The sequence below is a fragment of the Macrobrachium rosenbergii genome, chromosome 45, assembly GCF_040412425.1.
Source record: "Macrobrachium rosenbergii isolate ZJJX-2024 chromosome 45, ASM4041242v1, whole genome shotgun sequence".
NCBI lineage: Eukaryota > Metazoa > Arthropoda > Malacostraca > Decapoda > Palaemonidae > Macrobrachium > Macrobrachium rosenbergii.
In genome coordinates this window covers 29356655-29378587 of record NC_089785.1, presented here as the reverse complement: position 1 = coordinate 29378587, position 21933 = coordinate 29356655, and the positions used below count along the sequence as shown (strand labels likewise).

The window sequence follows — 21933 nt, the reverse complement described above, 5'->3', positions numbered from 1 at the left end:
TCCTCTGCCTATAAAGCTGCTAAACTATTCGACTGTACAACTGCTTTCCTTGCCCATAGTAGTGCTGATGTTGATTCACATGAGACTAAAAGATGAGTATGTTCTTATTACAGACCTAACAGCATGATCTGGCTCAAATCCTTGATGCTCCTCCTGGGCATAGGAGGTGCCCATCTCCAGTGCTTCACACCCGATGCCAACGTTCCTCCTCTGGACAAAAACGCAGATCTCTCCGGCATTGTAGATTTTGGACTCAGTCTCTACAAACAACTGACACTGGAGGAGCCTTCAGAGAACTTTATCTTCTCCCCCTACAACATCTGGGCAGCCCTGGTCATGGTGTACTTTGGGGCAGCAGGCAATACCCAGGCACAGTTGGCAGCAGGATTGCATGTGGCTGATAAGCCCTCTGCTCACCGACTGTCAAAAGGGCTGGAGATTTTGTGAGTACAGCAGTAAAATGAATCAAAGATAAACAGTTATGAAATGTGATAAAGTATCAGTTCTATCTACTTGTCTGTCTGTCTGTAAATGAACTGTCTCTAGCCTAGTGTTCCTTTCCAGATACAAACAACAGAACAATGGCAACATAAGTCTCGATGTGGCCAGCAGAGCTTACTTCAATGAGTCTTTTGCTTTGCTACCTTGCGTCCTCACCCTTTTCCCAGATGAGCTAAGCATCCTTAATTTCAACAATGTGAGCATAAAGTTTTCATGATTTGGTTTGTGTATGATAGTCTGTCAGGCTGAAAGGGCATATGAAAAACCATAAAAACAATAGACTGCTACTGTTGCACTAATTGATGTAGGTAATGTATACAGATATTATGTGTAAGTGGCGTTTGTTGATTATTTATAGGCATGTAGTATAAAGTTCACATGCAGATGTTTGATATGAGCAAGTAGGAGTCACTGAAAGTCCAAAACAAGTCTAAAGTGTTGTTGAGTGAAAATATTATAAATACAAGACTTTTGAGATTACACCAGCCCTCAGAAGTCTGCTGGTGTGAGTGACGGTGAATCAGACTGAGGTGCAGAAAGCCAGTGTAAATGTCTACCCAACCTTCTTCAGGCTAAGACTGCAGCTGGAGCCATCAACGCCTTCGTCAAGCAGAAGACACGAGGCCTCATCCCCAGCATCGTGACGGAAGACCACGTCCACTCAGCCAGCATGGTCCTTGTGAATGCTGTCTACTTCAAGGGCTTCTGGAAGAGAGAGTTCACAAAGTCGTCGACCCAAAAGCGAGACTTCTCTGTTGCTCCAAGCAATACCGTTTCAGTCGACATGATGAGTCAAGTTGCAGATTTCAGTTATGGTAAGACTTGAGCATACTGTTACGTTACAGTATTATTATTATTATTATTATTATTATTATTATTATTATTATTATTATTATTATTATTATTATTATTATTATTACTTAGTTCTTTAACCAGAAGAGAAGGCCACCTTTGGGTAGTAAAGTCAAATTAATTGCTCCACACAAGGCCCCATATTCCTCTTAACACTTGCATGCAGGGTCATGTGTCAGCATACAGGATTCTTGATTTTAATCCACCACCCAACCAACTGTATAAACAAGGCTTGCTGACCTTGACAGACATCACAGGCCGTGATTATCTAAGTTGTAATCTTTTATTGAGGCTTTTTCAATTTTAAAATCAACGTTTTTTGTGTATTATGTGAAAATAGCAAAAGTTATATTTATTGTCAATTTATTTGAATAACTGAATGCATATCTGACTTGACTTGAACAGGGGAATCAAGTCAACTTGGCGCACGTGTTCTAGAGCTGCCCTACGCTGGGAGCAACCTCTCCATGATCCTTCTTCTGCCTAATGCTAACGGGAATGGAGCACGTTCTCTCGCCAGTGTGGTCAAGAAACTCAGCAGTGCTGTTCTCAGGGATGCCATCAGTGCCGGGAAGCTGCAGTCTCGCAGCGTGGACGTGCTTCTCCCCAAGTTTAAATTCCGTGGAGAGCTGTCCGAGAACTTGGTGACTGTGAGTATGACACAGCCGTAATGTTGTTACTTTGTTGGCTTACTGCCAATGTTTGCTAGACACTTATATCTTTGCTTTTCCTTTTGGCTTCTCATTAAATTGGACCATCAATGGGTCTGGGGAATGCCTAGGTATGGTACCATTATACTAGCTACATGACTGGTCCATTGATTATTAATTGTAAGCAGCACTGGCTTTGGTCAGAAGTTGATTTTGTGGTCATCAATGAAGCCAAAACAATGGCTTTCTTGACAAGACTCCTTGATTCTTGATCTGTGAGGTTGAGCAACAAGGGTGACTTAGCTTGTTTTTCAAATACACAATTCTGATGTCTTTCCCCAGGCATAGAATAATAATAATAATAATCATTTCATTTCCTTTCCTCCAAGGCACTGAAAAAGATGGGCATTGTGGACATCTTTGATGGGAGTCGGGCTGACCTGAGCCAGTTCAGCTCTAAGAATAAGTTGGCCGTGTCAGACATCATCCACAAAGCTTATGTAGACGTCAACGAAGAAGGAACAGAGGCTGCAGCTGCAACAGCTCTCTTTATAGTGCCAGATATAGCTCTTATGAAACCTCCAAAACCTGTCGAATTCCACTGCAACAAGCCATTCGTCTTCATGGTCTTCGACAGACTGACGAACAATGTTCTCTTCATTGGGGACATCAAAAATCCCAGGCATTTGCAGAGCTAGTCCTAGTTTGTTATGAGATTCTCTGACAGGAAAACCTTCAAATGACCCACAGCGAGTGATCTACAATGTAGGCCTTTTTCATAAAAACTTTTCCTTTACAAATATCGATGGACACTTTGTGTCTTGTATATCTGCATTGTCTTTCCACTGTCTCTTAATTTCGTCCGTCTACCCTATACACACACACACACACACACATGCACACTCCTTCCCAGGTATATAAAGTAATTTCATACATAAACATATACATGTATGCATACTTGTATCCCTCACAAAAAAAGTTTCAGGTATATGAAGTAATGTTATAAGAGTCAAATTTTTAGATGGATTAGTTTCTGATTGATTAAAATAATGACTGGCATGTTCCTACTTTCAGTCCTCCTAACACTTTGCTTAGAAGAAGCATTACTCAGTTCATTAGCAAAGATTATATCAGAGCTTTGAAGTTTACGTGACCAAGGAGCAGGTGTCATCCCCACTTCGTTACAGAGTGTTGTCATCACAGAATACTTATACTGCAGTCTTTAGCTTCGATTCAGCAGTGTCTCTTAGAGTGTCTATGGTGCTGTCATCTGTAGACTCGCCATCGAACTAACAATGTAGTTCATTTGTTTGTTTGTTTTAGTGGACTGTGTCTGTAACAAGCGACCCCCTAAGGTAACCTAGATAATCCTCTTAGACACCACGAGGTCCTCACAGACTACTCGGCATGAACATCTCTAGTTCTGATGCCTCCACCAGGAATTTAGCTCCACCAGATATTAAGGTCACAAGGCAATGGCGAAGAATCCAGCAGATTTTTAGGTCAGAAGGCAATGGAGAAGAATACAGCAGATTTGTAGGTCACAAGACAATAGGAGAAGAATCCAGCAGATTTGTAGGTCACAGGGCAATGGAGAAGAATACAGCTGTCAGGAAATGTTCCGGGAGCATTGGAATGAAGACACATTTTTGAAGACCGGAGACTTAATTTTATGTGAAGGTGACACTGTTAATTAATCTGAGAGGAACTCGGGAGAATCAAGTCTGCCTCAGTAACGCTAGTTTAGTTGGAAGTGCAGAGTTGTGCATTGGAGCCAGAAACCTTGATAACAAAAGCAGAGCGTTGAGAAAAATTGCAAACTCTGGAACACAGCATATAAACTTCTGCTGTTCCTTGAAAGTGAAGAGGAGTGGCCATTACCTTATGATGATGGGATTGATGTAAAGTGGACACACCTTTCTATGCTATTGTTAGTTAGGTTGGGTTAAGTCCATGTTAGTATTGTTTAAAACTAGTTTGCCAGAATTTTGTCACCACTGGGATTCAAACTGCCTACTGGTTGGAAAGCGACGACTTCCAGCGATTTTTTTTCCATACCACCGAGCCATCAATATATATATATATATATATATATATATATATATATATAGAGAGAGAGAGAGAGAGAGAGAGAGAGAGAGAGAGAGAGAGAGAGAGAGAGAGAGAGAGAGAGAGAGAGAGAGAGACACTTTTTTTTTTATTTTCACTTCCCACTGAGACATTTCATGCAGAGAGAAATCGTTCTTGTTTTGCCTTTTCCAATAAATCTTCAGAAGAACTTCTGAAGAATCAGCTGCTAACTGACTGATGGCACATTCAGGAAACTCACAAATCAATCTGGGAAGAAGAAGAAGAATGATTTTTGAGTTGCCACATAGTTCTTAAGGTTTTTCCACTTTCATCATCCTGTTTCGCAGGGAATGTCAGACGTTACGATGGTTTATGTTTCTTAATGAATGTTATTCCTTCTAATATTTGGGGTTCGTTAAGATCGTATAAAGCAGGACAGAGATGTGAGTGAAAAATACCGATCTGTTTAGAAATGTAACACGTATCCACTCACCCAACTATGCTGAGTAATAATCATACATCTGGCACGTACTCCAAATGAGATGTTTACAAAACAAGGGCTTCCTGAAGTGTCCACGATTAGTGCCTTGGAGTTCTTGGCTGTGTGTGCCTGCAGCAAGCACACTCTGACTACTTCTGTCCTACAGGTGAGTGTGAGCTTGAATTCAGTGTTAGAAAGATTTTTATTCTTGTGGTCTTTGGTACATAACACAAAGAGATAGGTTGTACCCACTCTCATTACTGTTGTTTTTTCATGTGTACGTTTATCATAATTTGATATCCAGAGCAATCTTCAGTGGAGTAGAAGCTAGTATGTAAATGGAAACTGTGCACCAAAGAATTACATATCACAGTTCCAAAATTCCAGAGGTCTTTCCTTCCTCTGCCTGTAAAACTGCTGAACTATTAAACTGTGCAGCTGCCATCCTGAACAGAGTAGTGTTGATGTTGATGCACATGAGACTAAAAGATGAATATCTTCTTATTACAGACTTGGCACCATGATCTGGCTCAAATCCTTGATGCTTCTTCTGGGCATAGGAGGTCCCCAACTCCAGTGCTTCATGCCCAGTGCCAACATTCCACCTCTAGACAAACACACCAATCTCTCTGGCATTGTAGATTTTGGACTCAGTCTCTACAAACAACTGACCCTGGAGAAGCCTTCAGAGAACTTCATCTTCTCCCCCTACAGCATCTGGGCATCCCTGGTCATGGTGTACTTTGGGGCAGCAGGCAATACCCAGGCACAGCTGGCAAAAGGATTGCATGTGGTTGATAAGCCTTCTGTGCACCGACTGTCAAAAGGGTTAGAGCTTTTGTGAGTGCAGAAATAAAATGAGTCAGAGATAAACAGTTATGAAATGTGATAGACTACCAATTCTGTCTTTCTTTCTATTAATGAACTATCTTTAGCACAGTACTATTCCTTTCCAGATACAAACGACAGTGCAGTGTCAGCATACATGTCGATGTGGCCAACAGAACTTACTTCAACGAGTCCTTCACTTTGCTGCCAAGTGTCCAGAACTGTTTTCCCGGATAAGCTACGCATCCTTAACTTTTACAATGTGAGTATAAAATTTCCATGATTTACTTTGTGTATGGTAGCCTGTCAGGCTATATGATCACTCTGTGGCTGAGAGGGCCTATGAAAAACTATAAAGACAACTGATTAATACTGCACAGCAAACTGTTGTGCACATTGTATCTAGATATTGTATTCATGTGGACAGTATTCACTGTTGGAGGATTATAACTTCAATTTTGCATGGAGATCTCTTTGATATGGGTAGGGAGTGGTCACAATTAGGCCCAAAACTCTTCAAAAGGGTGAGGTTGATGTAAATATACAACATTAGAGATTAAAACAGCCTTTAGAAGTCTGATGGTGTGAGTAACTGTGTGTCAAACTGGAAGCCAGTGTGAATGTCAACCTAAACTACCTCAGGCTAAAACTGCAGCTGGTGCTATCAACGCCTTCGTCAGCCAGAAGACGCGAGGCCTCATCAGCAGCGTTGTGACGGAAGACCTCATCCGCTCAGCCAGTATGGACCTTGTGAATGCCGTCTACTTCAAGGGCCTCTGGAAGAAAGGGTTCAGAAATCCGTCAACCCAAAGCCGAGACTTCTCTGTTGCTCCGAGCAATGCCGCCTCAGCCGACGTGATGAGTCAGGTTGCGGACTTCAGTTATGGTAAGACAAGAATATTTGTGTTGTCGTTATTATTATTATTATTATTATTATTATTATTATTATTATTATTATTATTATTATTAAGAAGACGAAGAACCCTATTCATCTGGAACAAATCCACCAAGGGAGCCATTGGCTTGAAATTCAATTTTCCATTGAATATTATGCCGTTCATTAGGAAGCAACAGAAGGTATTGTTATTATTATTATTATTATTATTATTATTATTATTATTTTACTCAGAAGAACAACAGAAGGTATTGTTATTATTATTATTATTAAGAAGAAGAAGAGGAGTCGAACTGACGAATGTAAACAAACAAAAAATGGACGGTTAGTCTCATTTGTCAGGTTGAGTTTTTATTCTGTGATGTGACATCCACGAGGTATTGGAAATGTATTTATTTTGTTTCCTGTCCATATATTTTTATTTACTTATATGTAAAATGATTATTTTATCCTCTGAATATCAGTCTATACTAACATTATATTGTTCATTATATAAAATATATGAAAAAATTTTTGACGTCGGTTTTTTTACGTGTTTTGGCTATTTTTCCATGCCTCAATTTTCAATAAATAGAAATTATGCTATGTACAGTTAAATTTTGGACTTTTTTATGGGAAAATCAATTGGTAATTCATTATATTACGTAAAACAAGCCACTAGAACAATAACTGACAGCCTTACAGTCTAAGGTTTTATTATTATTTTGTATAGATGGGCTCACCTATACTATATATATTAACCTAATATACACGAAAATTCAATCACTAAGACGTTAGATTGCATAAAACGAACATATAATCCTATAACTAGCTGGCGAAAATTTTAGTTTGCCACAGCCTATAGTTTAGGCTAGTCAAGTTTATAGGAACAACTGTTTGTTATTTTGCATAGAAAGACTCACCTATGTTATATATATATATATATATATATATATATATATATATATATATATATATATATATATATATATATATATATATATATGTATATTTATACTGTAGGCCTACTAGATATACAGTATATATATATATATATATATATAGATATATATATATATATATATATATATATATATATATATATATATATATATATATATATATATATATATATATATATATATATATATATGTTACAGTCAACATGCGTAATCAGTCATTATGCGTAATGACTGAAATTTCAGTCATCACGCCGTAATGCACTTAGGTGACATTTGATCCCCAGGAGCTAGTACTAAACACGGCGAAACAGTGAGTCACCCACACTGTTTCGCCGGTTTAGTACTAGTCCCTGGGGGTCAAATGTATTTTGCCGTGTTTAGTACTAGCTCCTGGGGGATCAAATGTCCCTAAGTGCATTACGCGTGATGACTGAAATTTCAGTCATTACTCGTAATGACTGATTACGCATGTTGACTGAACATATATATATATATATATATATATATATATATATATATATATATATATATATATATATATATATATATATATATATATATATATGATTGTCTTCTACTCTAATACCACAGTATAATATGAAGAAAAAAAAGGCCAATAAATTACAGTTTGAATGTTGCAACCATATATTTCGCGCACTTCCTTCTGTGCCCCAGTTCACTGGTAAAATACGGACAGATAAAATGTTACAAGGGTATGTATACAAAGCAGAAATGTTACAAGGGTATGTATACAAAGCATATGTAGGTGTGGCATTAAGTCTCCGATGGTATGTAGGTGACCGTTTCCCAAGAAGGGAAAATAAACAATTCCCTAGTGGCTTTTGGCCTCATTAACTCCCGTTTGACGATGCATCTGGGTGGTCGCGTCTCCTGGAACACCTTCTTCAGAAGAGGTCAGGATTAACCCGTCGATGTCATCCGATATCCAGTGTCCTCCTGACAAGTTCATATTGTTGGTTTGACTGATGATAGCAGATTCCGGAATCTGCTATCATCAAATAATGCCATTGCGGGTCACTGGCTTAAGACAGGCCATGCGATGAACTGGGATAAGTCAACGCTAATCTACAAGGTCAACGACCGTCGGAAAAGAAATCTGCAAGAGACTATGTTTATTGAAGCTACGTCTACCAGGAATGTTAATATCCACCCTGGATTATCCCTTGATCCTTTGCCAATGTCTTTTTTTTTTTTTAAATAACATGCTGTCCAGATTAGCAAACTGTAACCCCGCCCCCTCTTCTGTTGTTGTATATATTAACCAGACCACTGAGCTGATTAACAGCTCTCCTAGGGCTGGCCCGAAGGATTAGACTCATTTTACGTGGCTAAGAACCAACTGGTTATCTCCTAGCATTTTACGTGGCTAAGAACCAACTGGTTACCTAGCAACGGGACCTACAGCTTATTGTGGAATCCGAACCACATTATAGTGAGAAATGAATTTCGGACATCTGTGCTTGTCGACAGACAAACGGATGGCGGTTGTGAGAGACATAATAAACGTACAATGATAAAACATATATCAGTGGAAAGGCCAGGAAATTCCACGTATGGACATTTGCATGAGATTCGAGACAGATTAATGAATACAATGCAGCAGCATAATGTATGCGAAATGGCGAGACGTTTGGCGTCTTCACAGACAGAAACATACATACAGTTTGATACAGAAGATTCGGTGGAACATTATGAGTATATGATCGGAATGCTTGCATGGCAATGCAAGTAGTGGTGATTGTACGTGAATCGAGACAACAGTGGTTAGAGAGAAACAGACAGGAATATTGTATGGTAGAAGTTGCGTTCCTTCGAGCAATGGCTGCTGACGCACACGAGAGAGAGAGAGAGAGAGAGAGAGAGAGAGAGAGAGAGGGATGCTCTGTCGTCAAGTGTGTGTGTGTGTTGTAAACTACCCAAGCGGAAATTCAATCAGTCCTTTGAATTCCAAGACGTACGTTACAGAAATTAAGGAAAAACTATTATTTTTTTTTACCAAGTGACAAAAAATAACCTCATCCATTTTTGGGAAAATAAGTCTAATCCTTCGGGCCAGCCCTAGGAGAGCTGTTAATCAGCTCAGTGGTCTGGTAAAACTAAGCTATACTTACTTTTACTTTTTGGGAAAACGTATAACAACATATCATACGTATTTGAGTCCATTTTTCAGGGAAAAAAAAAAACACGTTATCATCCGTTTTCCCACGGAAACAACCTTATTCCTAACGAAACGCCAAGCTACGAAAGATATGCAAACGATCAATCATTAAATTGGCCGTCCGTGAGCGTCTCGGATTGGTAACTAGAACGAAAATTAAAAACAAAAAGGCGTAGTCTAAGCAGGTTTTCGTGTGGGTTCTTCCTCCCCCAAGACAACCGGAAGAAGAAGAAGAAGAAGGAGGAGGAGAAGAAGAAGGAGGAGGGGGGGGAGGAGGAAGAAGGAGGTGAAGGTTAAAAAAAAATACGAGGAAAAATCTCGGTATTTCCAGCTCCTTGAGTTCGATTTCCTCTTGTTGCTGGAGCGAAGCAGATCGATCCATTTTTGTTCATTGTTATTTTTTACGTTTTTGGACTTTACCAAGTTCCTAGTGTTCCCCCAACGAAGGATTAAGTCACACACTAGTTATTCAAGGCGCCAGGCCTTCGTCGGGATCAGAATCGTACTTAAAAACGCGAAGTAAAAGTGAGGATTTCAAGTTCTTAGTTTACAGTCTTCCATCATCTCCACCATCCGCCGCCATCCGGGCCGCGCATGCGCAGAAGCCACTCGGGGTGGAAATCGTCCAAGGTCGGGCGAAAGCGGTACGTTAAATTTCAAGATCTAAAGCGGTTCCGTCCCACAAAGACGGGCGAAAGGTTACGGGAAGACGCGAAAAATAATGGAGAATATTTAGAGGGCTGTTGTCTCCTCCGTAAAAACTTAAAAAACTAAAATAGAAGCGAGATAAAGGGAGTTCTTTCAGTATAACTTTTGGGCGGGTGGCGTTCTGGGATAGGCAAGTGAACGTCAGCAGAGAGCAGGTGAGTTTGGGGGGATAGTGATTCGAGTTTTTGGAATATTTGGTTTTAATTAGTTTACAATAATTGTGGCTACGATTTACCTGTTGTGAAATGAAAAACAATACGTAATTAGCCTGTTTTCAGACTGTGTTTATACCTGTGACAAGAAATTGTTGGGATAAAATTAACGAAAACTGTTAAATACATTCCCTAGGGGTGAAGTACGTTTTTATACATTTTTATATTTTTAGTGGATTATATAATTATGGCTACGATTTACCTGTTGTGAAATGAAAAACAATGCATAATTAGCCTGTTTTTCAGACTGTGTTTATACCTATGATAAGAAATTGTTGGGATAAAATTAACGAAAACTGTTAAATACATTCCCTAGGGGTGAAATACGTTTTTATACATTTTTATATTTTTAGTGGATTATATAATTATGGCTACGATTTACCTGTTGTGAAATGAAAAACAATATATAATTGCTGCGTTTTCGAACTGCGTTTATACCTATGACAAGAATTTGCCTGGATAGAAATACCGAAAAGAAAGCTTAAAAAATATTACTTAGAGTGAAATACATTTTTATACATTTTTTTTATATTTTTGTGGATTATATAATTTAAATAATTATGGCTACGACTTACCTGTTTTGAAGTGAAAAACAATATGCAATTGCTGCTTTTCAAACTGTTTCTCACCCGAGAAAAGGAACTGTTGTGATGAAATTAATAAATATAAAACTTAGTTAAACATATTCCCGTAAGGAAACCTTTTTATATTTTTTTTAATTCGTGATTAGAAGCTGTACGTATTAAACCTTCTGCTTGCAAGGAAAAAGTCTTCCTCAAATCTTTTCATACATTTTTTTTTATTATGGATTATATACGATTTATCTGTTGTAGAGTGAGAAACAACATATAATTGCTGTCTTGTTTAATGCCTCTGACAAAAAAAAAATGTTGGGTTGAATTTCACGATAGAAAACTGTTCTGAAAATTTTTGCTCGCAGGAAAAAATCTTTTTCATGTATTTATGTCGGTTTTATTAATTTTAATAATTATGGCGACGATTTACCTGTTGTGGAGTGAAAAACAATGTATTTTTGCCTGTGAAAACAAGTTGTTGTAATAGAATTAAACAGAAAATTTTAAACGTACTCTCTCTAGAAAAATTTTTTTATATATTTTACATTAAAAAAAATTCCTTCTATATACTTTTTGTATACTCTTTGTGGATGAATGTAAAAAATACTATTTTTCTATATTTGTGGATTAGTGTGAAAGGACTATCAAAAGTAGTTAACTATTCAGATCGAGTGAGTCGTCAGTTATATAAGCTATTCCTTAGACCTATGTCATTGAAATTCAGTTCAGATTAACTTTAATAGTGTCATTCTGCGTCCACAATAATTCACAGAATTTTGCTGATGAATGAATAAATTAACAGACAAATAGATATTTTTTCCATTAATTTACATGATGAATTTAATAAATATTTCATTAATATCTTGGAAAAAGTGATAAGTAATTCAGAGGCCTTCGGTTGCTGATTGTATGTCGTAACAGTAGACTTAAATATATTTAGGTACTGACAGAAGTAGGCTCTAATTGAAAAAGATAGGCCTATAATCATTAGGCTTATAAATAATCCCACACGAGAGAGAGAGAGAGAGAGAGAGAGAGAGAGAGAGAGAGAGAAACGGAGTGAGAGAGAGACAGAAGGAGTGAGTGAGTGAGTGAGTGAGAGAAAGAGAAAGTAGGCTATGTCAAAACATTAGACCTAGATATATTCAGGTGCTGACAGAAATAGAAACTAAATGAAAAAAAAGTAGGCCTATAATCCACAAGCCTATGAATAATCCCACACGAGAGAGGGGGAGAGAGAGAGGGGGAGAGAGAGAGAGAGAGAGAGAGAGAGGCTGAGATATGACCTTGTACAGAGGGGGCTAATGTTAAGGTGAGCTCCTCTAAAGGTGGTACACATTTTTGTTGAAGATTTTGGTTGTTACTCAATTCTTCTTCTTCTTCTCCTGCCACTTTTCTTAGAAGGATTTTCAGGATTGTTCCAGTTCCAAATGGAACTTGGAATGGGAACCGATACATCTGTATGATTATATGTAATTTTAGTGGATTAATGAGCGAATGAAGTTAGAATGTGATTTATTAGTTGTTGAGTAAAAGGGAATGCGAAGTATAAGCCTTTTGCACAGCTAGTGAAAGTTAGGTCAAGTCTACGAGCGTAGGCGCAACGTGTTTGGATCAAGATTTTTTTGCCCGTTTGTACGCCTGCATGCACGCACGCACGCACGCACGCACGCACGCGGAATATATGATATATTTATATATTTATTTATTCATATAATGTATTTATATATATACAAATTACATTTATGTAAATATATATAAATACACATGTATAATGAATGTAGATATATATTTAAATGCATTTATATATTATATATATACAGTATATATATATATATATAAATTTATATATATATATATATATATATATATATATATATATATATACATACATACATACATATAACACTTATACTCGAATCTCCATTGAATGCATTTCTTCCAAACGTACCTGCTGGAATTTTCCAACCATCATTATTTTTTTTATTATTTTCAAGGCCTGAACGGACGAAGGTCAAAGGAATACTCACGTTTGGGTTTTTCCCAGTGAGCCGTTTGGGAAACACTTATCCTCCGTGATGTAAATTATAATATATATATATATATATATATATATATATATATATATATATATATATATATATATATATATATATATATATTCTGACATCTGTTTATTTTTTTATTTAGGATGAGGTTGCAGGCTTCATGCCCTGTTCCCGTCATAACTTCAATCCTAGATCACAATTCATAGGAGTCAATAAAATATATATATAAAAGTATTCCAAAGAAAATATTATGAACAAATAATAAGACTGATTTTTTTTTTTTTTTTAGTTTCTCATGATTTTTATATCTATTTTTTGGTAAATACTTTGGATATTTATTAACTGTTTTTGTTATTTTTAAAAGAGGTATTATTATTATTATTATTATTATTATTATTATTATTATTATTATTATTATTATTATTATTATTATTATTAAAGATTAATTATTATTATTATTATTATTATTATTATTATTATTATTATTATTATTTTATTTTTCAAGCTTCCAAAAATTATTATTATTATTAAAGATTATTATTATTATTATTATTATTATTATTATTATTATTATTATTATTATTATTATTATTATTATTATTATTATTATTATTATTTTATTTTTTATTTTTCAAGCTTCCAAAAATTATTATTATTATTATTATTATTATTATTATTATTATTATTATTATTATTATTATTATTATTATTATTATTATTATTATTATTATTATTGAGAAGATGAAGAACCCTATCCATACGGAACAAGAAGCCCACCAAAGGGGCCACTGACTTGAAATTCGAGAATCTTCCAAAGAATATTAAGGAGATAAATAAGAACAAGTAAGAGGAGATGAGGGAAAATACGGAAAAAAGAGATCCCACCAACTTAAAGAAAAAAAAATAATGAATTAACTAACATAAGATTTTATAGCAGTAAAGTAGTTTATTAAAAAAAATGAGCAAAATTATTTTTTCTTTTTTAATGAGTTGAATCTCTTCTTCCTAATTATCGCCTTTATATTCTTTGGAAGCTTCTTGAGTGGGCTTTCTGTTCCATGTGAATAGGGGTCATCTACTGAATAATAATAATAATAATAATAATAATAATAATAATAATAATAATAATAATATTATTCCTCCTGTTACACCTTTCAAGCCTTTCTGTTCCTCCTGTTACGACTTCAAACCTTTCTATTCGTCCTGTTATCTTTCTATTCCTCCTGTCACACCTTTCAAACTTCTTTCAAACGTTTCCTGTTCCTCCTGCCACACCTTTTCCAAACTTCTGTTCCTCCTGTTCCTCAAACTGTTACACACTTTCAAAAACTTCTGTTCCTCCTGTTACACCTTTCAAACTTCTGTTCCTCCTGTTACACCTTTCAAACGTTTCTGTTCCTCCTGCCACACCTTTCCAACTTCTGTTCCTCCTGTTCCTCCTGTTACACACCTTTCAAACCTTTTACTGTCAACCTTTCAAACGTTTCTGTTCCTCCCTGCCATTTCAAACAGTTCCTGAAACGTGACCTCATAGGTCCCAGTGCTTGACCTTTGGCATAAATTCTATGTTCTATTCTATTAATTGCGCTTAGGTGCTGGTGTGAGCGTCAAAGAATAGCAGTCAGGCCCAGACGCTCCCTAGCTGCCTTGGAGCCAGATGGATCCATCAAGGAGCCTTGATGCTCTCAGTGGTGATATTTCAATCTACAGTTCAATTTCTATTCCAGGTTGGTAAGATAAAGAAGAAGAACAACGACAATGTTGTGGGTGACGTCATTGCTCCTCCTGGCAGCCGTCAGAGTGGCACAGCCCCAGTGCCTGACTCCTGAGGACGACTTCAAAGGGGCCACCTACAGCACCGACCTCTCTCACATCATGGACTTCGGTCTGGACCTGTACAAGAGGCTCTCCCCTCCGAGTTCCAGCCAGAACTTCTTCTTCTCCCCCTACAGCATCTGGAATGCCCTGACGCTGGCCTACTTCGCCTCGGGGGGCAACACGCAGAAGGAACTGGAAGCTACTCTGAAGTTGTCGAACAAGGTGTCAACTGTCAAACTCTGGAAGGAATTGGAGCTTTTGTAAGTGGTTGAATCTTTGACTCTTCTAAAATCCTGCTCCATAGGGTGCTAGTGCCGTCAGTGCACCTCATGTGGTGCACTGTAGGCATTACTGAGGTGTTTTCCTTAGGCCCCTAGCTGCTGCAACCCTTTCATTCCTTTTACTGTACCTCCTTTCACATTCCCTTTCTTCCATCTGACTTACTCCAGCCTCTCCTAACAATTGATTCATAGTGCAACTGCAAAAAGGTTCTCCTCCTGTTGCACCTTTCAAACCTTCTTATATGGAACAAGCCCACCACAGGGGCCACTGACTTGAAATTCCAGAAGCTTCCAAAGAATATTAAGGTGTTCATGTGGAAGAATTAACAGAAGGTAAAGGGAAATGCAGAAAGAGATCAGTTATTTGAAATAAACCAACAAATTGATAAATAAATAAAATTGAAAGTTGAATTGTACTAGGGTAGTAATGCATTACATCTTCCCTTGAACTTCTGAATACTTAGTCTATTTTAATCATAAGGAAAAGCAAATTTTCTAAGTGAATATAGGTCTTTCTTGATGTTCTAGAACTGAAGAATTTAACTTAGTTTCTTTGGAGGATGACAGTTGTGTCTTAAATTTAGTAAAATATAGAATACTGTGCATTCTCTTCTATAGGAAGATATTCCAACTGCAGAAATCGTATTGATTGTGGACACTGCTACATTATATTGATAATAAGTACAGTAACCCTTGACAGAGGTCTTATATGTTAATAGCATCTCTATGACTGTACGTTAGATCTGGTACAATACAGAGTCTTCAGTCATGCAACAAGCTCAGTTTACCTGACAGAAATATTAAGCAAATTATAAACTCATTTTAGACATTACTTAAGGTTCTTTGCAGCGTCCCTTCTGACCCTAGCTGCAACCCCTTTCATTCCTTTTACTGTACCTCTATTCATATCCTCTCTCCTTCATCTTACTTTCCTCAATCTTACTTTCCTCAATCTTACTTTCCTCAATCAGTTTCCCAACAATTGTTTCATAGTGCAACTGCAAAAGATTTTCCTTCTGTCACACCTTTCAAACCTTTCTATTCTCGATTTCCCTTCAGCACTGAATGACCTCATAGGTCCTAGTTCTTGGCCTTTGGCCTAAATTTTATATTCCATTCCATTCCAAAATGAAAACTAAAGTGAGGAAATATGATAATATTGTAGCCTACAGCACTTATATGAGAAGTTTGGCCAGTAGGTTAAGTTAGGCCCGTGTCAATAACACATCTTATTAGTGATTTAAGAATATTTTTCTTCCAGTTACGATAGAAGGCAGAAGAACAGCTCTCTCTACACCTTCAACCTGGCTAATCGGGCTTACATCGATCAAAGGCTGACTCTGAGGTCCTGCGTAGAGAAGATTCTCACCAACGAGATACGTGTGAATGACTTCACCGACGTGAGTGCGCAGACAGACTCCTTTAGTAGCTTGAGTTTGCTCTAGGGTGACTTAGCTGACATAATCTCATTTACCTAAACTTTGGGGCTCAGTGGCATCTCAACTTATCAGACAGTCTGGGGGTCTGGTTTTCTGATAAGTAACAAGATCCTGAATGTTTCAAGTAACAAGGTCTGCTAAGAAAGACCTCATATTATAGCCTGAATCTGTGTATTTTATAGGCATCTTACAGCTGATATTATAGCCAGCACCTGAGTATTTTCAAGTAACAAAGTTCTTATATTGTAGACAGCACCTGAGTATTTCCAAGTTGAGGTGTTACTCTGCTTGACTTGCCTTAACTCAGTCTAACCTGACCTCAATTACCTTTCAACCAACTCAGGTCGAACCTGACCTGAATTACCTTTCAACCAACTCAGTCTAACCTGACCTGAACTTGCCTTTCAACTCAGTCTAACCTAGCCTGAACTTACCTATAAACCAGCTCAGTCTGGCCTGACCTGAATCACCTCTAAACTAACTCAGTCTAACCTGACATGAACTTATCTTTAAACTAACTCATTCTAACCTGACCTGAATTACCTTTCAACTAACTCAGTCTAACCTGACCTGAACTTACCTTTAAACTAGCTCGGTCTAATCTGACCTGAACTTGCCTTTCAACTAACTCGGTCTAACCTGACTTGAACCTACCTTTAAACTAACTCAATCTAACCTGACCTGAACTTACCTTTAAACTAACTCAGTCTAATCTGGTTAAAACCTACCTTTAAAATAACTCAGTCTAACCTCAGGTTACCTTAGGTAACTGGAGTGACATGAATTTGTGTCCACATGAATCTGATTTCACATCAAATGAACCTTAGTTTCTCGTTTGTTTCTTAAAGGAAAGAGCTAAATTTTTTCTTTAGCAGTATCAGTCAATGACCAATTCATAGGTCTCCTTAAATGTATTTCAATTATGGGTTCAGTACAACCTAATTTCACTTATGATAGTTGAGAACTGCATCTAATTATGTAAGTGTGATTAGAGAGCGATAAAGTTTTTCTAGTAAATTATCTGCCAGAAGAGAGCTGTTGAGGCCTTATGCTCTTTCTTTATTCATATCAAACTAAATCAAGGTGGTTCTTTACCCAAATCTGCATGAAACAATCATTCTCAGACATTTTTTATCAAAGAAACGTCTATCTTGCTTCTGGCTTTGCTTGGCTTGCAACGTTAGTGTTGAGGACTGAGCAGTTTCCAATAACATTAGAAGCCAGTGAAGTTTTACCAAACTGTGCTGCAAGCATCCACTGGGTTTGGAGGTTTCCAAGACCCACTGGTCAATAACCTGTGGGTAAACCAAATGCTCCTGGGATCACTGACCTGTAAATGTCAAACTGAAAGTTCAGCTCTGCACTCACTGTATAAGATTAGGTGGTTAATTAAACTGTAACAGATCATGGGGTGCTTGTGTGTGGAGTAATGGATCACCACCCACGTATGGGGGTAGCGCCGTCAGTGCACCCCACGTGGTGCACTGTAGGCTTTACTTAAGGGTCTCTGCAACGTCCCTTTGGTCCCTAGCTGCAACCCCTTCCATTCCTTTTGCTGTACCACTGTTCTTATTCTTTTTCTTCCATCTGACTTTCCAGCCTCTCAAACTATTGTTTCATAGTGTAACTGCAAGGTTTTCCTCCTGTTACACCTTTCAGACCTCCTCACTGTCATTCAGCGCTGCATGACCTCAGAAGTCCCAGGGCTTGGCCTTTACCCTAAATCCTGTATTCTATTCAATGGATCACCATAATGCCAATTTGAAATTTTTTTTTAATTATTTAATGCTGATACTCTTCACCCGCCATTGTAGTAATCCAGGAAAAACCAGGCAGCTCACCCAAAACCAAATCTAACAATCTCTGCCATCTTTCGCCATTGCAGAAACCCCGCTCCGCGAGGCTGATCAATAGCTTCGTGAACGAGGTCACAAAAGGACTGATTCGGGAGATCGTCACGGAAAGAGACCTCGACCGGATCCTCATGGTCATCGTGAACGCGGCCTACTTCAAGGGCACTTGGGAGACACAGTTCGACCCGGCCAGCACCAGGCCCAGAAACTTCTTCATCTCTCAGAGTCAGTCGGTTCCCCTGTCCATGATGTCTCAGTTAGGGAGGTTCAGATACGGTGAGTTTCCTCCTGAGTCAGGGTTGGCCTCTTTGGGAGTTTGAGTCTCCTTGACATGCAAAACTTATTTATTTAGCCAGTTTTCCTCTCTCTCTAATGTGCATAAGACCTCCACAGTATTAGATGCTCCACAAACCTATTGTCTATACAGACACCACCCTACTTACGAACATTCAGTTTACGAACTTTCAGATATGAACAAACTTGATTGCAAATTAAAATTGTATTTGGAGCACTCCCTTTTGTTACCCGTAAGTTCAAGTTTTGTTCTGCGCACCTTTCTTCTTATTTACAATTAATAAAGCACTGTACTGTGCTCTATAAAATACTGTACAGTACTGTATTGACTTATACTGTACTTAAACAGGCATGAAGAGTACAGTGACCAATTTGCGAACAGTTCAAGGCATGAACGGCTGTTCGGAACATAACGTTCGTATTTAGGGTAGTGTTTATTGGATGCTTCACAAACCTTTCTGTCTATGTGCTGTATGTGTAAACCTGCTCATTCTAGATATCAACTTAAAAGAATAATAATTCACTGAATTCTGTTAATAGAATAGAGTATAGAGCCCTATTTCAACCATATTTCAAAAGCTAAAAAGACTTTATTCGTGTTCTTTCTAGACAGTGAAACTAAAAGAACACTAAGTCACTGAATTCTATGAATAGAACAGAGTATAGAACCCTATTTCAACCCCATAAGAGCTGAAAAGAATCTATTCATCACAGGAGAGTCATCAAAACTGGGCGCACGCCTTCTCGAGCTGCCATACGACGGGGATGACATCTCCATGATCATCCTCCTCCCGCAAGCTCGGGTGCCTTTCGGAGACCGGTTCGTCAACATGGTGAACAACCTGAACAGCGCCACCCTGCGCGAAGCGATCCACCCCAGCAACATGGCACCCACCAGCGTGGACATACTGTTCCCCAAATTCAAGTTCGACCTGGAGCTCAGGGACGAGTTGAAAAGGGTGAGTTGCGATTCGTGTTTTTATCTTTTTAGCACTGATTTCCCAAGCTTAGGTTTTCTGCTACAGAGCAGGGTTTTAATTCTAAGAAAGTGTCCATCGATGTCTCATTTCCAGTGCAGATTGTGTGCCAGAGTGACTGAAAATCACCGAACATGCAAAAATCCGGGCAAAGATATTTTTCCATTTCTGCTAATGCATTATCCATCGTTAACATAATTCACATTTTAATCGTAAGGAGCACAAACATTGTTGTAAGTGAAAAGAAACAAATCCATAGTTATGTATGGGTACATATATTTGAGAATAAATTTCTGCAGAGAGCTTTCGGGACTGTTTGATTCCCGATAGCTTTCTGTAGAGATTAATTTCTAAATATATGTGCCCATACATAACTGTGGATTTGTTTCTCCATCGTTGTGAGTACTGTTAAACTTAGAAAACACCAGCCATGTACTGTTTGCTGGTGGGTGAATGTGTTCTTGTGTCACTGAAGCTTTTAGCCTTTGGTAACCCACTTGCAAGGATTATGAGGAGAGCTCTGGTTATTTTGACAAGATGGTGGGCAGGCTTGCCAACCACATTAGAGCTTTTGATGTGTCTCTCGTTGCACATCCTTGCTGAGCTTCAGAGACCAAAGAAGTGAGCTGTTGGTCATTTTCAGATTGAGCCTTTTGTCAGCGTCTCAAAGGCACCTTTTGGCTCCAGCTTTCTGACACCAATGTAACACAGGAAATTTTTTCAGTAGTGACACAAAGGCATGGCTTAGGACTGGGTTTTCAGGTGGTGTAGCACAGGACCTCTCGTTGGTTCCTCAAGGCTTTAGGTAGCGTTGCAGTGTAGTGTCTTTTGTTCGAGGCTTGAGGCAGTGTCTCACAGCTGCGTTTTTGCTCTCAACCTTAAGGTAGTGGTTTAGCTAGTTTAAAGGTGTGTCGATTTGGTACGTTACTGGCCGGGGCCTCAAGGCTGCAGGGCACATGCACCTTACCTGTCCTGTTTTAACTTCTTGCTCCAACAGAGTCTTAACAGTCCAAGAATATGTGGGCTGGGAACAGGTTCTCGTAGGAGTGAAAATCTTTGTGGATGAGAATCAGAATAATCAGGAAAAGGAACAGGTCTTTGAGAGGAAAACTGAAAGAGGAAAAAATGTATTATGAAGCCCCTTCCTTCCTCACCTCTTTTGGTTTAACGAACGTATTTCCTAAGATAATTGGAAAGTGCCTCAAATAATTAACGTACGTAATGTTGGAAATGACAGATTACTTACATGGTTTTTCGTAAGATCACTGACGGACTTCACGGTCACATAATATCAGCTGCCAAATCAAGGTCTTCGTCTTAATTCACTTCCAAGCTCTGGAAGTTTAGCCCAGGTTCTGACAGTTTTGTTTATTATTATTATTATTATAATTATCGATTACCTTTTGATATAAAGAAGCTGGCTGAAGTTCTGACAGTTTTGCAATACAGATAACACATTTCATCCACTGCTCTGTCTCTCCACCAGGCGTTACAGGGCATGGGCATCGTCGACCTCTTTGACAAAGGCAGGGCCGACCTGTCGGTGTTCACGAACACGAATGGGCTGTACGTGGACAAGATCATCCACAAGGCCTTCGTGGAGGTCAACGAAGAAGGCACAGAGGCAGCAGCTGCCACCGCCCTCCTCGCCCCGGTGCGCTCCTTCAGCTCCAACCAGCCGGTGATCTTCCACTGCGATGAGCCCTTCGTCTTCCTGATATACGACAAGAAGACGAACAACGTCCTCTTCCTGGGAGCCATCAAGAACCCTCGCGGGTGAGGGATGAGGGGATGCTGAGGGTGGCATGAGGGGAAGGGCGGCGGCAGTCCTCCCCGCTCGCTCGTTCTCCCGGAGGCAGCGTCGCCCGAGTACGTTCCCCCAATTCTTCTAGCATCTCGCGTCTCTTGAATCGGCGCGGCGCAACATCTTTGGTGGACCGAGTAGACTGTTCGACTTCTTTGACTCTGTCCTGTTCCAGGAACAAGTGCTCCAGCCCCAGGAGGATTCAGAAATGTGACTTAAGTGAGCCAGTTAAAGTCGTTCGAATTAATAATAATTATAATCATTTTGTGAACAGTCTCGACAGCTTATGCAATTTTGGACATAAAACTGGCCCATTCAGCTCCACTGCTCAACAGTGGTAAAAAACAAATTAAATTATACTTTAAGCCTGACTATTGTAAAGAAGTGACAACAAAAAAAATGGTTATGTATGTGTTAAATTAACTTTTTTATAAGAAATATATATATATATTTAGACAGTATTATTTTTATTTTTCCTAGGTGATGAGGAATATTAAAGCTATTTTATTTACTGAAGATGAGCTTCT

General features: G+C 38.4%; 1 protein-coding gene across 1 annotated transcript; it reads left to right on the top strand.

Annotated features, from left to right (window-relative positions):
• Nucleotides 1-73: 73 nt before the first annotated feature.
• Nucleotides 74-21525, top strand: LOC136829990 (uncharacterized). Its single transcript, XM_067089166.1, has 13 exons — nt 74-443; nt 565-697; nt 1073-1316; nt 1759-2003; nt 2393-2700; nt 3865-3933; nt 5065-5320; nt 6025-6170; nt 14683-15018; nt 16301-16439; nt 18364-18607; nt 19340-19584; nt 21089-21525. The coding sequence occupies exons 1-13, from the start codon at nt 124-126 to the stop codon at nt 21380-21382; spliced, it is 2979 nt and encodes a 992-aa protein (XP_066945267.1). The 5' UTR covers nt 74-123; the 3' UTR covers nt 21383-21525.
• Nucleotides 21526-21933: the final 408 nt, after the last annotated feature.

Excerpts from the sequence above, each read along its gene's own strand:
- LOC136829990 (XM_067089166.1), top strand. The coding sequence starts at position 124 with ATGATCTGGCTCAAATCCTTGATGCTCCTCCTGGGCATAGGAGGTGCC. Across the intron at positions 15,019-16,300 it reads TGGAAGGAATTGGAGCTTTT|TTACGATAGAAGGCAGAAGA; the intron begins GTAAGTGGTTGA and ends TTTTTCTTCCAG. Across the intron at positions 18,608-19,339 it reads GTTAGGGAGGTTCAGATACG|GAGAGTCATCAAAACTGGGC; the intron begins GTGAGTTTCCTC and ends TATTCATCACAG.